This window comes from Physella acuta, unplaced genomic scaffold (genome assembly GCF_028476545.2).
Source record: "Physella acuta isolate Inbredline_101_S28 unplaced genomic scaffold, ASM2847654v3 ptg001216l, whole genome shotgun sequence".
Taxonomy (NCBI): domain Eukaryota; kingdom Metazoa; phylum Mollusca; class Gastropoda; family Physidae; genus Physella; species Physella acuta.
Window position 1 is genome coordinate 228912 of NW_026732733.1, and position 18230 is coordinate 247141.

Sequence of the window (18230 nt, forward strand, 5' to 3'; positions counted from 1 at the left end):
GTTGTATGGAAAGTTTTTTTTTACAATGTTTCTTGGGATAAAGTGGTGATTCAAAATGTCATATTTTGATTTAATTAATAAGCGCTCAATCCGTAGGGAATTTTTAGAACTTCTACAATTATTTATATTTTTTATGGTAATGTCCTCCACGTCGAAGTAAATATTAGCTATGTGCTGAAAAAATTTAAATATCTCAATGAAATATTACACATCACAAAAGTAGGCTATACACCAAAACGCTTTGATCGTATACCGTCCCTTATGAGTTAATGACTTTAGATGGAATCCAAGTTATCTTGAGATTCAGACCATTTTAGACTTTACAACGTTGCGAAAAAAAAATATGACATTCAAAAAAATTCTGAAATCTAACTAAAACAGTAATAATACAAATTAGAAATTAAAAAAAAAAACCAAACGAATTCGTTAAAAGAAGTTCAAATTTTTATTTTTTTTTAATTCTAGAAAGAAACAAAAAAATTAAAACAATTGTTTCCTTTTTTTCATAACGCAGTATTTTAACGCGGTGGAAATCGGTGTAATGTTAGCAAACAAGGGATAAAACTCCTGCTAAAGTGTTCAGTTTATTTTCTTCTCCATGCCAGTTCCCTCCCGTCTCCATCACGACACTTCCAATCACCTGAAAAAAAATATATACCTTCTTGATTGTAGTATAAGCAATATCATGAGCAATCAATATCTGTCCTAATATTTTGTATGCTTAATCACTCAAGCACACACACACACATACATATACAATCTCACACATATAAACAATACTTGATTGAAATTAATAATACAGTCTTGAAATCTTCGTCACCGTAAAATCTCTTAAAGTAAATATTACAATTTTAGAAACGACAGAACGTAGAATTATTAAATAATATATATATTATATTATACATTCATATATATATATATATATATATATATATATATATATATATATATATATATATATATATATATATATATATATAATATTTGTTAAGTAAAATTTATATCAAAGCGAAGCTGAGCCGTTGTATAACAACTGAAATAAATGTTTATATACGATCCCTGGCTGACCTACTTTGGAAGCTGACCTACTTAGGATAGGAAAGTGACCCACCTAGGAAAGTGACCTACTTCGGAAACTGACCTATCTTGAAAACTGACCTACATAGGAGTTAGTGTACCTAGTTGGACCTACCTAGGATACTGACCTACTTAGGGATCTGACCTACCTTGGAAGCTGACCTAGCTAGGAAGTTGACCTACCTAGGTAGCTGATCTACCTAGGAAACTCGCCTACCCTGTAAGCTGACCTACCTAGTAAGCGGACCTACCTAGGTAGCTGATCTACCTAGGAAGTTGACCTACTTAAGAGGCTGACCTACCTAGGAAGTTGACCTACCTAGTAAGCTGACCTAATTACGAACCTGACCTACATAGGAGTTGACCTACCTAGGAAGCTGACCTACCTAGGAACTTGTCCTACTTAGGAGGCTGACCTACCCAGGAAACTAACCTACCTAGTAAGCTGACCTAATTACGAAGCTGACCTACATAGGAAGCTGACCTACTTAGGAAGCTGACCTACCTAGGAAGCGGAGTTCTCTATAGCAGCCCTCTGGAGCAACGCCTTCAATAAGTTGTATCTTTCTTCATCGGTCACGCCAACAAACTGGGGGTCTCTCTTCTTCTTGCCACTACAACAGACATTTGAAGTGATAAAAGCAGTCATATATCACGATTTAAAAACATAAATTTTACTTTTTTTTTAAAACAACAAAACAAAACATGTAATAGTTCACAATACTTTTTTTTAAAAATGTATGGTGATAAAAGCAAAGTCATATATCACGTTTTAAAAAACATGAATTTTACTTTTTTTTTTAAACAACAAAACAAAACACGTAATAGTTCACAATAATTTTTTTTAAATGATTTGGTTCATCCATGTTAAATTTAAATTTAAACTTTTACGTATATTTTAGGCGAAAATATATACATTGTATACAAACACATAACATTCATTGATAGACATATATAGACATACATAATATGCAACAGTAACAGTGTATTAATACATAGACATAAACATAAAATTGTGACTAATTTACCGTTTAAAAATATTTAGATGGATTCCTACAATATCAGGTTTAAAATATTACATACTTTGATTTGAAAACGGGAGTTTATTTAAAATGTGTCACAACTTCAGTAGGTCGCACGTTTTCTTCACAGCAAAATACACTATTAAACAGACATTCAAATGTACTGGTTGTTCGTATGTGTGTGTTTGGGTGTGTTTGGGTTTGTGAATGTGTTTGGATGAGTATGTGTATGGATGTTTACATGTGTTTAAATCTTTTCAGATGTGTGCTGATTGTATGTGTTGATAACCAAGTGTATCATACATCATTAAGGAAAGAAGGATTAATATTTGAATAATGTATATATATATATATATATATATATATATATATATATATATATATATATATATATATATATATATATATATATATATATATATAATCTTTTATGTGTTTTGAATTTAGTTGTGTGTGGTTAGAGTTTTGTATTTGTGTTTGCTTTTTTGTCCGTGTTTGTGTTTGCGTTTGTGTTTGTGGTTAAGTTTGTGTTTGCATTAGTGTTTATGTTTCCCTGTGTGCTAGTGTTTGTATTTGCGTTTGCTTTTTTGTTTGTGTTTGTGTTTTCTTTGTTTTTGTGTTCGTGTTTGTGTTTTCGTATGTGTTTGCGTTTGTTTTTGTGTTTGCGATCAGTTTGCGTTTTTTGTGTATTTTGGTTTTGGTTGGTTGTGGTTAGGGTTAATTCGAAAAGTAATTTATATTACTTATGTATATAATTTAAAAGTAATTACTTTTACTTATATATATAATACATTAGATTATATCACTAGTTGTATGCTGCTTAATAAACACACAAATCATGGTCCTTTACAGATAGGTTTTTACAGAGGCCAGTGCAGTGCCTGGTCGGGACGGCTAGTACAATATAATATACGGACGAATGAATTCGTTTGCGTGGCTTAAACACACCATTTAAAGATTTTGTTTTCAATTCATTTTACTTTACAATATTTACATTAGAATTTTTTTTTTTATGTGTGCAAGTGCATTAGTGTGTTTTGAGAAAATCAGTTTCATTTTATTTGCTATGGGTTCTTAGAAATTTTTTTTTTTTTTTTTATTTTTTTTTTTTTTTTTTTTTTAAAAAGTATTGGTTTTATTTAATTTAATACAAAATTCACAGCAACGAAAAGTTAAATAATTAGGTAAAGGTGGTCCTCATTAAATGATTGCCAAAGTAATTATTACAAAAGCGATACTTCAATACCAGATGTTGATTAGGACATGATGAATGTAAAAAAATGTATTGTATAAATGTGATGCTGATAACGTAAGGCAAAAAGTATTAGGCACTGTGACAACTCAACCAATATACAAGGTTTTATTTTTAAAATGCATTAGGAACAAAGGCAAGTATATACAAGTGTGAGTCATGTTCTTTACATTAGTTTCCATTTATGTGATCTGTTATTGCACTTCTGTTCACCTTGCCTTGCTCTTCAAACTCCTTGATATTTTTGTCAAAAATTTTCTCGATCTTTATCATCAATATTTCCATGGCTAATTTTACAAATTCAGTGGTAGTAAGATTTTCAACTGGCTTCTTCAGAGTCAAAAAGGGACATTTGGGTGAATGCTTTGTGTGTTCTTTGACTGGATCATCATCTGGCTCCCACCCATCTAATTCTTTCAGGCAGAATATGCAGCACACATTGTCAGGACAATCAGAACATGGGCTGAAGTAAAATCCAGCTTGTGCAAGCTTTTCTGGAGTACAGTGCCAAGAACTATCATTTGGCCATCCTTTAAACGTCTTAAGCCTCTCCTTCTCAATAAACATAAGCATTGTTCTATCGTCTAAAAGTAAATTTTCGGTCATTTTAAAATTCAAAAATTATTGTTTGTTTATTGTTTGAATCTCGTTCCGGAAGATGGGTTCTTAGAAATAATAGTTAAAACTCACATTATTTTGAAAGGCAGATAACACTCTTTGATACATTAAGCATTTAAAATAAGAATTACAAAGACATTGTTACACTACAGTGCACTATACAACCCACTGAACCTTAAAATATAATACAGGAATAACATTAACTCTTTTTTGTTTTTTATTAACCAACGCTCAGTCCACCTTTTGTAACTGCACTAGATTTTAGATACAAAACATATTACCCAACTAGGTTTTTTTTTGCCGTGAAAAAAAATAACATAATCTATCTTGACTGCTAGAGTCGTCTCCCATTGATCGGAATTACCTCCCCTTAAAACATTCTTGCAAGAACCTAAATTGATTATGATCGTGTAAAAATATCAAATCAACACATCACGTATTACAGCATAACAATACATTATCAACATGTAAATCTCCATTCTCCGCCAAATGATATATATTATACAGCAGACCAATGGTTCTTCACTGCTTTATAGGCACCTAGCTCCACCAGTTTCAAATGTGCATTCAGCGAACCCTTCTATTGTCGTCCGTATTGACAACATCGAATCGCAAATCATACGAGCCGTGACCTCCGCTTCACCCCTGATACTGACTCCACGTCCATTGGGGTTAGATCGAACCCAGTTTGAGAACCACCGCAACAGACGGTATAAACATCTTCAACCTAAACATGGGTTGGAATCATCAGCTACTTCCTAGTAATAGTAGCATAGTTCCCATTCCAAACCTAACGGTCTATGGGGCAAGTGAAGTAGAGTTCACTTGTTTCTGTGACCTCGGCGTACTTTCTAGGTTGTCATTAAAAAAAGGCTTTTATCAACACGAACAACCTGTATCAACAGGCTATATCAACATAAGAGGAATGAATAAACAAAAAAAAAACGTATCAACAGCAGCATAAACAAGTTGTATCAACAGTGATGTCGTGAATCAACACGACCTGCCTGGATCAACAGACGATGGACAGCCGTTTGAACATCAACAGCAGCCAGCTACAACATCTGCCATTGACAACATACAGAATAGGCCGGCAACATGAACATCAGTTGTCGTATCAACACAACAGACCATATTAACATCAGGCGGTCTATCAACATTTGCCGGCCGTATGACCTTTAGTACATGAACATAGCGGGGTATATCAACACTAAAGGACGACATTTACTTCAGTGTGACTATCAACATTGCCGGCTGAATGAACATTATCCTGCCTTATCAACATTATCTCAACATTTATCAACATTTATGGACGTTATTGCATTCAGCCGGATGAACATCCGCCGGCTTTATCAACATTCGCCGACGTTATCAACATGGTGGACGGTATTAACATCAGCCAGACATCAACATTAATCGGTCATGTTATCAACATTGAACAACATTGATGTCGACCGGATACATCAACATCAGCTGGCTTATCAACACATCAAAACCAGCGTATCAACGTTAACTGAACATATCATCGCAAGCTTATCAACATTAGTTCAACTTTGAACATGAGATGAACACATCAGTACCATAGCTTAAACATCAGTTTAACGCCTGCGTAGCAACATCAGCTGAACATATCAACACCAGCTGAACACATCAACATTAGTGTATCAACATAGGTGAACGCATCAACACTAGTGTATCAACAACAGCTGAACACATCAACACTAGTGTATCAACACCAGCTGAACACATCAACACTAGTGTATCAACACCGGCTGAACACATCAACACTAGTGTATCAACACCAGCTGAACACATCAACACCAGTGTATCAACACCGGCTGAACACATCAACACTAGTGTATCAACATCAGCTGAACACATCAACACCAGCGTATCAACACCAGCTGAACACATCAACACCAGCGTATCAACACCAGCTGAACACATCAACACTAGTGTATCAACACCAGCTGAAAACATCAACACCAGCGTATCAACACCAGCTGAACACATCAACACCAGCGTATCAACACCAGCTGAACACATCAACACTAGCGTATCAACACCAGCTGAACACATCAACACCAGCCGGCCAGTCAACACCACAACTCCCAGCGACCGCTGACCACCTACATAGCGTCAATGTCGTAAAGGCCGTAACCAATCATGTTCCTGTTTTTGGGCTGACGCAGAGCAGCCTGAGCCTGAAGTTCCGCTATCCTCTGGTCAGCAGCAGATCTCCTGATTCTGGAATTGGAATGGTTGAAATGGCATGAAACAACTGGACTGGACATCCGTGCGTTGGATGCTCGGCGTGGAGTTTGTTGCTATGCAACGAGAAAAACCTGCCCTGAAAAAGTCTCAACGTTCGGTTCCTTCTGAGTTAAGTTAGGATGTCAAGGGTTAAAAGAACTGCAAGAGTTTAAAATTAAGGCCCAAATGGGGTAAAGTTAGGGCTCCAATGGGTTAAAGATAGGGTTAAGGATAGGGATACAATGAGTTAAAGTTAGGGCTCCAATGGGTTAAGGATAGGTTTCAGGATAGGGATACAATGAGTTAAAGTTAGGGCTCCAATGGGTTAAGGATAGGGTTTAGGATAGGGATACAATGAGTTAAAGTTAGGGCTCCAATGGGTTAAGGATAGGGTTAAGGATAGGGATACAATGAGTTAAAGTTAGGGATCCAATTGGTTAAGGATAGGGTTAAGGATAGGGATACAATGAGTTAAAGTTAGGGCTCCAATGGGTTAAGGATATCGCTCCAGTGGGTTAAAGGTATGGCTCAAATGGGTTGAAGATAGGGCTCCCATGGGTAAAGTTAGGACTACAAAGGTTAAAGTTAGGGCTCCAGTGGTTAAAGTTAGGACTACAAGGGGATTAAGTTAGGGCTCTAGTGGGTTAAAGTTACGGCTCCAAAGGGTTAACGTTAGTACTGCGTTGGGTTAAAGTTAGAGCTATAAGGGGTTGAAGTTAGGACTGGCTGCAAATCAGAGATCAACGACAGATTGAAAAAAATTATGGAAGAGACTTAACACGAGTAGAGTTCGCACAGGTTTCCGAAGAAAAATAACTTTCAATAGACAGGGATGTACCCAGATTTGAACCCTGGACTTTTGGCTTAGCGGGTTACGGTTCTACCGCTAAGCCCTTCTGACTTATTGACGTAGGTAAAAAATATGTTAGGGCGTCTTGTCAAAATTAATTATATTTAAAGGTTTAGAACAATTATTGTAATTAAATTATAGCCGCGCATAGTTTACACACGCTGGTTCAGAAATAAATCAGTAATTAATTAACGAAGAACTGTGGATTTTAAAACGTTTTTCAGACATGTAAATGCAAGCTGGAAAAAATATCATAGATTAATGAATGAGGGATAAAGTTAATGATTAAAATTTAACCTGTAGTCTGTTTCAGTATGTATCAGAATGACGAAGAACAAGAAAAGGTTTGAACACAATTTATGTGACGTAAATACACACACACAACGCTACACAACAACACACACAACAACGCTGTGACGTGTACACAGACAAACAATGGTCGTATTTTTATGACGTCGTGCACAACACAAGATGACGTCACCAGACCTGGAGTACACGTCAACCACACCACACGCCACCACTTCGCATCCTTTGGAGGGGATTTTGCCACCGAGAGCGATCCATGCCAAATATTCTGCCGTTCTCACGTCTGCCGACTGTCGCTTTGTTCGGGAACTTGAAAAGTTGAAACAGGTTTTACAATGAAAGGAAATATAATGTTACGTTATACACTGTAAACATTTAAATATACCCGGCAATTTTTGATGTTGTGGTCAAAGCATAAGATGGAAATGTTATAAAAATCTTATACACAAGTAAAAAAAAAAGAAAATGTGAGGCACTTTTCTAAACTGTTATAATTAAAGTTGTTTTGTGAAGAAATTTTTGGAGGCAATTAAAACAACAAAATGCTACAGCTTTTAAAGTTACGGTTGAAATAAAGTTAAATTAATGAGTATCAAAGATTAATAAGATCAGTTTATTTGATACAAGATTGAGACGGAATTAGGGAAATGATGATGTTCCGATAATCCTTTATCTCTGAGTTACTCATTTTTTTAAAGTGATGTACAGAGAGACGAATAAATAAACAAACCGATCATCATCATTTTTTTTCCAATTCTTGCCCAAGACACATTGGGTAGATGAAGGTAAGTTCATCTATTTCAGAGACCTCGGCATATGAAAAGATAATATGGTCAACCCTATGCCCAGCCGCCTTTCTTTTTCTCAACGTGATTCAGGTACCCATCAGAGCTGGGTGGACTCAGGGACATTGTACTGTCTTGACCCTGGATTCGATCTCGACACTTTCGGTATAGCACTATAGCGCTCTACCGCTAGGCCACACCTTCCCATAAACAAACCGATATGAGCGTAATATTCGGGTGTTTGAAAAACTTTGACAAGAACATACAGCTGTTGAACTGAGAGCATTGATGTGAGGGTCAAGGGTTTAAATCAAATCTGAGGTTTGCGTTAGTACTATAGTTAGGATTATGGCTGGGCTGTGGTTAGGTTACCTAAACTAACAAAACGGTAAGTAAACGCCGTGTTAATGTTTTAGTAAGTGCTAACCAGAGGGGTAAACAAAAATGTGGTGGTTTTTTTTTTTTACTCTTGTTCATGCGGATGCTTGTCGTATTGTTGGCTTTCAATTTTTTTTAAACATTAGTGAATTTATAGGATGGTGAAACAGATTTAAAGACGGACGATGATTTATGGAATGATGGCATAGAAATATGCCATGAAACGATTGTTTAGATTTATGGCAAGCATTAATTACATGATATGATGGCTTATGGATTTACAGCATGGAATGATGACTTATGGGATTATTGAATGGGAATATTGTTTAGAATGATGGCAAGCATAGATTTACAGCACGGATTGATAGCATATGGGATTATGGGGTGGAAATATTGTTGAGAATGATGGCTTATGGGATTATGGGGTGGAAATATTGTTTAGAATGATGGCTTATGGAATTATGGGATGGAATAATGGGAGTGATTAAAAACATGGTATGGTGGCTAATTGAATTATTGCATAGATTATTGATTTACGGAATTATGGAATGGAATGATAGCTTATAGAATTAGGATATGGAATGATTGTATAGAAAGATTGTTTGTTGAATAATTGTATAGAAAGATTGTGGGATGATTGTATAGAAAGATTGTTTGTTGAATGATTGTATAGAAAGATTGTTTGTGGGATGATTGTATAGAAAGATTGTTTGTTGAATGATTGTATAGAAAGATTGTTTGTGGGATGATTGTATAGGAAGATTGTTTGTTGAATGATTGTATAGAAAGAGTGTTTGTTGAATGATTGTATAGAAAGATTGTTTGTTGAATGATTGTATAGAAAGATTGTTTGTTGAATGATTGTATAGAAAGATTGTTTGTGGGATGATTGTATAGATAAAATGTCTTTTGGGATGATTGTATAGAAAAATGGCTTGTGGGATGATTGTATAGAAAAATGGCTTGTGGGGTGATTGTATAGAAAGATGGCTTGTGTGATGATTGCAAGAGATGAATGATAATGGGGAGATAACAATTCACCTGAGAGCATCAGGCAAGGGAGACGACTGAGTCAGCGTTACGAGCAGGAGGGCGAAAAGGGCGGCGAAAAGCGAGAGCTGGACCTGATTCATCTTGTTTTCTGGGGATAGAAGTAAAAAGGTATGGTTAGAATGATATGGTTAATGTGGTTTTGTGGGGATAAAAGTAAAAAAGGTATGGTTAGAATGATAAGGGCAAAATGGTTTTGTAGATCAGAATTGGAAGGTCTATTTAGCTTTGGGATCAGAATAAGGTCTATTTAGATTTGGGATCAGAATAAGGTCTATTTAGCTTTGTGGTTCAGAATTGAAAGATCTATTTAGTTTTATGGATCAGAATTGGAAGTTTTATTTAGCTTTGTGGATCAGAATTGTATGATCTATTTAGCTTTGTGGATCAGAATTGGAAGGTCTATTTAGCTTTGTGGATCAAAATCGGAAGTTCTATTTAGCTTTGTGGATCACAATTAAATCAACTCTAGTCAGTAATTTATAGGAAGGATAAGTAGATCTATTTGCTTATTATACTTTTTTTATGTCCGAAGGTTCTAGGAACCATGTTGAATCAGAGGCGTAGCGAGGGGGGTGCGGGGGGTGCGAACCGCACCAGGTGAAACCATTTAGGGGGGTGACACCAAGGCAAAAAATAGCAAAATATATAGAGAAAAATGATTATTCCACTTAATCAAGTGATTAATTCGAGTGTTAAATAGTCTTTTAAGAGGTGTAAATCGAAAGTTTGAGGGGGGGGGGGGGTGCAAATCGAAAATTGAAAGTTTTTCCCCGGGAAGGGTTGCTACACCTCTGGGGTGTGACACCATTAAGTGACGCATCCCGGTGACACCCGACCTCGCTACGCCACTGTGTTGAATCATCTCCAACCTGTCTTCAGATGGGAGGAATGGGACAAATTTTAGCTTACAAATAGACATTATGCGGAAAGTTCTAATGCGATAGGGGTCCATGTATCGCAAAAGTTTAGAACCCCTGAGCCAGTACAAACGACGTGTACCTCGGGTAACGCCTCCCCCCCTCCCCACGTGTTGTTCCCCACCCTGAACGCTGACGTAAACGTCGGCGTGAGTACCCACAGGACGATGTACAGCTTCCCTCCAGTGGGTTGAGGACAGAGCTTCGAGAAAGTTCCACAATAGGAAGCCATGCCGCTCTCACACACACAGCCACTCCACTCCCACACACAGCCACCCCACTCCCCCACCACACCCACTCCACTCCACTTTTTCAAGTCCCAGATCCTCTACACGACCCTGTGTCATTGGGCTGATACAATGTGGATGTTTTTTTTTATTCATCTCTACAGAGTTAATACTTGACCAACTAAATTATTGAAATGGGGCATTGTTTGCCTTATGCGTGCCTAATGAAATAAGTAACTTCAATAGACTTTTTTAATGTATGCTCGTTTTCAATTAGAATAGTTTTAAGCAGTCACTCATAACTGTATTTATACAAGCCTAGAAGTACTTTATTTTAAAGATCTATTTTTTTTAAATTGTGTCGATAAATTCCATTTATATTTGTAATAATTCAGATCAAAGAACCATATAAAAGTAAACGTTTTATATCAATTTTTCAATCGTTTCTTTTAAATATATTTTTATTTGTACACATCCAACACCGAGCTTTAACGAGGACGCTGTTTTTAACCCCAGCTTTTTACCGCTGCTCCTCTCTATTTGCAATTGTTTTTAACTACATTTCAATCCTGTTCTTTCATTGCCAGCGGCCTTTAGCTTTGAGTTGCTTCAATGTTGTACGCAGAAGACCAAGACTTCATACAATTTTTATCATCTTAATTTAATTCCAGTAATACACCAGATTTATCAGTACTGACAAAGCCATAGTTACCAAGAGGCGTAGCGACCCCTCCCGGCGCCCGGGGACAAACTTTCAATTTGGCGCCCCCCCCCCTTATATTTTATATATTTACAATGAGCTTTTATATTTTCCAACGTATTTTGGCGCCCATAGGGTCGGCGCCCGGGGACATTTGTACTACATATACTGCTTTAATCACTGCAGACGTAATAGTAACGAAGCTTATCTTTAGTCTGTTAATAATACATTTGGACGTAGCAATGTTTTCTCTATAGTTAACACGTTTACGACATAGTGTCACCCCCAACCTTTTGTTATAGTTGTCAATTTATACATAAAAGACTAATTAACTTTAATTAATCATTAATGGAACTGGCAGAAAAACCTTTTTCTTCTGAACATTTTGCAATTTTTTGCCTTGGTGTCACCCCCCTAAATGGTGTCAACCGGTGCCGCACCCCCCCCCCCCCCCCGCCCTCGCTACGCCTCTGCTTATACCGATAAATAGAATACTTAAACTGATAAAAGAAGTTAGACTTTCTGAGCTGAGAGTCAGTATGACAGATAATAATCTCATGTTTCAATGACCACTAAGGGATCGGCGTGGCGTGGTCGAGTCGGTAAAGCTCATGGTTGCTAAACCGAAAAGTCTCGAGTTCGAACCCTCGGGCGGATGAGTCTCGTTAGCTGGGGACAACTCCAAAATTAAACAACTGCTGAAATCGGAGTCAATGGCCTCAATGGCGCATAACCATTTGACACGTAATCCTTAATTGTGATGGAAGCATGGTCGAGTCGGCAAAGCTCATGGTTGATAAATTCGAAAAACGTCTTGAGTTCAAACACTCTGACAGATAAGGCTCGATCCCTCCCAACACTAAAAATTAAGGACGAAGAAGAAGTAGCAATGACCACTGTGCTCAGTTCTTTATAGCCCCGCTCTTGTCCCTCTCCCAAATCTAGGCTAAGTTGACTCAGGAAAGTCTTCGGACTACAGGTACAGAAAATTCCAGACCTTGATGCTAGCAGTCGTGTTGTACCACCCAACTACGCTGTCCCATATAACAGACTTTAAAGAGTGCCGATAGAGGTGACACCCCGTCCCACAGTGTTTCTTACAGACTTTTTTCTCCGGGGGGGGGGGGGGGGGGGGGGCGGTCAACATTTTTCGGGGGGGGGGGGGGGGGCGGACCATTAGTAAAAGTGTATGTTTACTGTATAAAATCCATCTCGTTCGGGGGGGGGGGGGCGGTAGACTTTCTTCGTGGGAAGGGGGGTGGGAATCCGCCCCCCCCCTCCCCCCGAAGAGATGCCTGGAAGAAACTCTGCCCTCCCAATACACACACCCCATAGTCAGTAGCGTAACGAAGGGGGGGGGGGGGGCGGGGGGGGGGACATATGTCAAAATGGGTTGGAAAAATAAGTTGAAAGGTTGACGGGGGTGCAAATCGAAAGTTTGAGGGGGGGGGGGTGTGCAAATCGAATTCTCGAGGGGTCGGGTGCAAATCGAAACTTTGAGGGGGGGGGGGGTGGGGTTCAAATCGAAATCTTGTCCCCGTGCGCCGGGAAGGGTCGCTACGCCTCTACCCCTAGTAACGCCAATGATCTACAAACGTCACTGCTAATAAATCCAGAGCTTCCTGTGTGTTCCACCCGCATCACTTATATTAACAGTGGTACATCGAATCGTCTGCTAGAACTACCATTGCAGACTTCACTAACAGTTCGAAAAAGTAGGAAGAAAAAAATACGCTGCGGTAAGCGGGTTCAAGCTTTTAAGCATTGACTGATGGGTAAATTTCATGCGCGCGCATATTAACCACGGCCCAAATCGTGTTTCGTCAACGCGGTTGTTGTTTTACTAGTAATTCTCCGTCTTTGTCCGCATTAGACGGGACTAGCCAGTGTTTTAGACGGACTTAGCGCGAATGATAGCCCTCACATGCAATGCAAAGTTGTATTTTTCCAAAGCACGTAAAAATCGTTGAGAAAACATAAAAGGAAATAAAATTCACTTTTGATTGAGCGTGGCGATCTTTCACATTTTACAGTGACACGTGTTTATTCTATAAATAGAGCAACTCGCTGAACAACAATCTCTTCGAATTAATGTGGATTATCTGTAAAACGTGAAGCCTTTTAAAATTGTGTATAAAACGGTTTATAGATTTAATGGGATAATATTTTTTAAAAATGAAAACAATTTCTTTTTTTTTTACAACTAGCATTAATTTAAATTTCAATCAGGATGATCAACAATTAAGAATAAAATATGCTTTAAATATTGCTTTTTTTTTATTCATTTAATTTTTGTCGGACATAAATTATACTTACACACACTGAATTTAAAATATAAAATAAAAAACGCTTTAAAACAGTGGCGTAGCGAGGTCGGGTGTCACCCGGTGCGGCACTTAATGGTGTCACCCCCCAGAGGCGTTGCGGCCCTTCCCGGTGACAAACTTTCAAGTTTTCGATTTGCACCCCCCTCCCATAAGTTTTTCTCTATATATTTTGCTATTTTTTGCCTTGGTGTCACCCCCCCCCCCCCTAAATGGTGTCACCCGGTGCGGTCCGCACCCCCCGCCCCTCCCCCTCGCTACGCCCCTGCTTTAAACGAATATTTGTAACTGAACGATATTTTAAAATAAAATTGGCTGATATATCACGAACAATCTGTAGGCCTACTTTTTCTGTGAGATTTTCATTATGTGTTGAGTCGTCTGGGACAGCATGATCTATTGGTAACGTTTTAACTGCTAACCCGACAGTCACGCGTTCGAGTGTCGAGTCTGTGTCAGCCACATATATGTAAATGTTTATATATATATATATATATATATATATATATATATATATATATATATATAAAACCAGTTTTCCGAGAACTATCCAATATTACTACGTTCTGTCGTTTCTAAAATTGTTATTTTTACTTTTTATTGATTTTATGATAACTAGATATTAAGACGAAATTATTGGCTTTAAATAAAGCATTTGTGTGTGTGTGTGTGCGTGTGTATGTGTGTGTGTGTGTGTGTGCGCGTGTGTGTGTGTGTGTATTTGCGTGTGTGTGTGTATTTGCGTGTATTTACAAAAAGCCACAAACCACTACCTTGCCCTTGTATTTAGTTATCTGAACAGTTTCACTGTGAACTACTTCACTATTCAGACGTGTCATGTCGGCGACATTTTTGGTGCCAGATTTAGCAGGCGACCAACCACGTGACCGCACTAACAAGTATCCCAGGGGGCCCTGCGGTGTACCCGGTAAACAAATCAGCGTCGGAGACGAAAGGTATGTTGCCATGGCAACTATTGAATGTCCAACTGTGTTAATTCAATTGTATACGGGTCGGCTTACCACATATTAGGTGGGCACTGAGAAAACAATCTAGACAAACGTTTAAAGAATAAATAAATAAATACAACTGAAGTATTACTTAAAATCCACAGTAAATAACGATTCAACCTGATTTTGGATTTAAGGACCGCAATATAAAAAAAAAATCTCGTAGACAAAAGAATTGCACACCAAGTGAACGCCAAATAAAAAGGTGCATAATAGTGCGCAATATTATTAGTACTTCAAAAATTTACATTAGTTTTTTGAGAAATCGGAAATAGCGTAAATTTCTACTTCAGTTCAACGGAAAATTACTCAAAATTTGACAGAAGGTAGAGAATTAGATCTTTTACTTACATGTGAAATTTCATTTATTTTTTTTTCTATGAGATTTCATTCTATTTTTAAAAGTTAAAGTAATTAAAAATCATGTCTATATTCCAAGTTATATAAGAATATTCGAGAAAGTTTAGGGGAGATCACTCCCGGTTTATGTATTTTGTGTTTAGAATAGACTGTGTTAGGTGTAGATAGTGTAGATACTATTAAAATCTTTAAGTTTCAACGAGCCTTTGTTTTATTCAGTCTTGTTTTGTAACCAGTTTGTGGTTGTTTGTCTTATGTGTTGCGCTGCGCATCGGTTCACCCGTAAGGCGTGTCCGTGTGTTCACAGCTCTTCTCTACTCTGGCTGTTTGACATATTTTATGAGCGAAACATCCCGCACTTTTTGTATAACAGACCTGCTTATGACAACAGAATCACACAAATTAGCTTGGAATGTCAACTTCGACTATAGCCGCAAAATATCACTGCTATCTTTAAATAATGCAAGAACTAACCAACCAAAACATCCATAAAAGGTCAACAACAGCGTTGCTCTAATTTTTGACATGACATTGTATTAAAAGCTAATCCCGGAGCTACCAAGCATAACACATGTTTGGAGATAACAGTTTTATAAAGGTTGGGTACCATTAGCTGTAGGCGTGGTTGCAAGCTAAAATTTCGATGACGGTAACAGTCTCTAATTAAAACACTTCCCTGAGTTCACCCAGCTCTACTTTGTACCTGTCTCAAAGCGATAAACTCTGTTTCGTCTTTTCTCAAGTAATTCGTTTTTAAGGATGAATGGGTTGGTCATGATGGAACAATGTGTTGAACGCTGGTTACCTTAGTGACCTATATTCTTCTTCGTTCTTAATTGTTTTAGTATTGGAAGGGATCCACTCCAACACAATTAATGTCAACTGGTGATGCGCCATTGAGGCCATTGAATCTGATTTCAGCCTGCTTTTTTACTTTCTCGTATATACGAAGTATAGAGAAAGTATTGTAATGGTGCACAAAAATAACATGAAATTTTGACAGTTTTCACCGTTTTACTCCTTAGTCCTTCATCACATTCGAAGTATAGAGGACTTATTTTAATCGGGCAAAAATTATAAATACAAATATATAAACATTTTGGAGTTTTATGCGTTATCGAGTCGTAAAAACTGGACTTTGCAATTCTGTCCGTATGTCTGTGTGTGTGTGTCTGTCTGTGTGTAAACACGATAACTTGAGTACCGTTACAGCTAGGTTGATGAAATTTCATATATAAGTATTTTATAAAAATCGTAGATCCGTATCAACTTTGAGCGATTTCCAATAACCGGAAGTGGTACTTTTTTCTAGTTTGAATTTTCAAAAAGCCTATGACTTGAGTACTATTTTAGAAAGATAAATGAAATTTCACATGTAAGTAAAAGATCTAATTCTCTACCTTCTGTTAAATTTTGAGTAATTTCCGTAGACCGGAAGTATTAATTTACGCTATTTCCGATTTCTCATAAAAAGCATGTAAATTTATAAAGTACTCTTAATATTGCGCACTATTATGCACATTTTATTAGGCGTTCACTTGGTGTTCAATTCTTTTTTTACGAGATTCCATCCTAATATATAAAAGCCCACGTGCGCAATTCTCACTCTCTATCTCTCTCTCTCTCTCTCTCTCTCTGTCTGTCTGTCCGCAAAATATTTTCACCGGACATCACATCAGAATCTGTAGCGATATATGAAGAACTTTATACGGACTTTTGTTGAAAATAATATGATAGATGTTTTAAATGCATAACCACAGGCGTATTCGAATGCAGAAAAACAATTTTAATTATGCAATAGGAAAAGCATTTATAGATGTGAAAAAGAACGCATAAAACTGTGACGTCACTAATGTTTATACATTAACTAATGACGTCATATGCCGTGTTTAGAATAAAAAGAAATGAACTATTTCATTCAAATTTGATTTAGATCTACGTACACTATGAAATGTATACAATACAATTTTTCCTGCCTAAACTCATAACATTTATTTTATTTATTTGGATTCTAGATCTAGAGATTCTAGATTCTAGATCTAGACTAGATCTAGATCTTAATCTACGCAATAACTAGACGTAGACGCTGAGATCTAGATTTAGACTCTAACTACTCTAGAATCTATTCCAAAAATAAATTTCTACATTAGGACTAAACTATTTCAAGACTTAATTATTTTATACAAAATCTTTGTTTGGAACTGGCTAATTTGGAATAAAAAAATTAATTTGAAAGAATAGGCATATTCGCGTAATTTAAGATTTTAAAATACGTCTGAGATGATAGTGTACTTAAACCACGCAGGTGGTGCGGGTTCGAGACACACCAAGTCAAACTTGGTTATTTATTTTTATTTTTATTTTGCTCGGGCTAAACTTTAAAAAAAATTCTATTAGGATTCTAGATCTAGATATTCTAGATCATCTAGATCTAGATATTCTAGATCATCTTGATCTAGATATTCTAGATCATCTAGATCTAGAGATTCTAGATCATCTAGATCTAGATCTACAGAAAAACTAGACTTACACAGAAGTAGACCCTACCCAGATCTAGAATCTATTCAAATAATACATTTTTAAACTAAAGTATTTCAGGCCATAATTACTCTATGGAAATCTTTGTTTATTTATCAATTTGCTAATCTCTATAATATATAAAGTAAAGTTGTCGGGAGCTCGATAGGGCACTTCCCGGCGCCGCAGGCTCTTCAAATTTGGCAGGATCTTGCCTTGGGGCGACTGAACACGGGGGCCGGTTGGCCGAAAAGTCTACGATGAGGTGGTCAAAACTGACCTCGACTGACTGGCGCCTTGTATGAGCTATAAATCGAAAAAAAATGTCCACGGAGGAACCTCTTCATAACTCCTGAGGTCGCAGACCGACCCTCGGGCGAATTAATTAAGCATTTAAATTCTCAATGTTTTTGAAAGCCTAAGCGAAGCTGGGTAGCATGCCTAGTTCTATTATAAAAAGTTTAAGTAATTAAAAATGGATTACAAATATTGTCTATGTCCTGAGTTGCCATCCCTCGTAGTTTTATATTAGAATATTCGAGAAAGTTTAGGGGAGATCAATCCCTGTTTATTTAAATATG

At 37.2% G+C, this 18230-nt stretch overlaps 2 protein-coding genes across 2 annotated transcripts in view; both read right to left on the reverse strand.

Annotated features, from left to right (window-relative positions):
- Window positions 1–426: 426 nt before the first annotated feature.
- The window catches only part of LOC131957174 (uncharacterized), a 34672-nt gene continuing 16868 nt past the window's right edge, over window positions 427–18230 (reverse strand). The window contains exons 2-5 of the mRNA XM_059321904.1: window positions 9583–9682; window positions 6103–6216; window positions 1583–1691; window positions 427–640 (exon numbers count right to left, since the gene is read on the reverse strand). Of these exons, the coding sequence (XP_059177887.1) occupies window positions 1583–1691; window positions 6103–6216; window positions 9583–9674 (315 nt within the window). The 5' untranslated portion in view covers window positions 9675–9682 and the 3' untranslated portion in view covers window positions 427–640. The remainder of the gene's footprint in view (window positions 641–1582; window positions 1692–6102; window positions 6217–9582; window positions 9683–18230) is intronic.
- LOC131957173 (baculoviral IAP repeat-containing protein 5-like) lies at window positions 3459–3998 on the reverse strand. The gene has a single exon (XM_059321903.1). It carries the CDS (start codon window positions 3955–3957, stop codon window positions 3523–3525), a length of 435 nt encoding a protein of 144 aa, XP_059177886.1. The 5' UTR covers window positions 3958–3998; the 3' UTR covers window positions 3459–3522.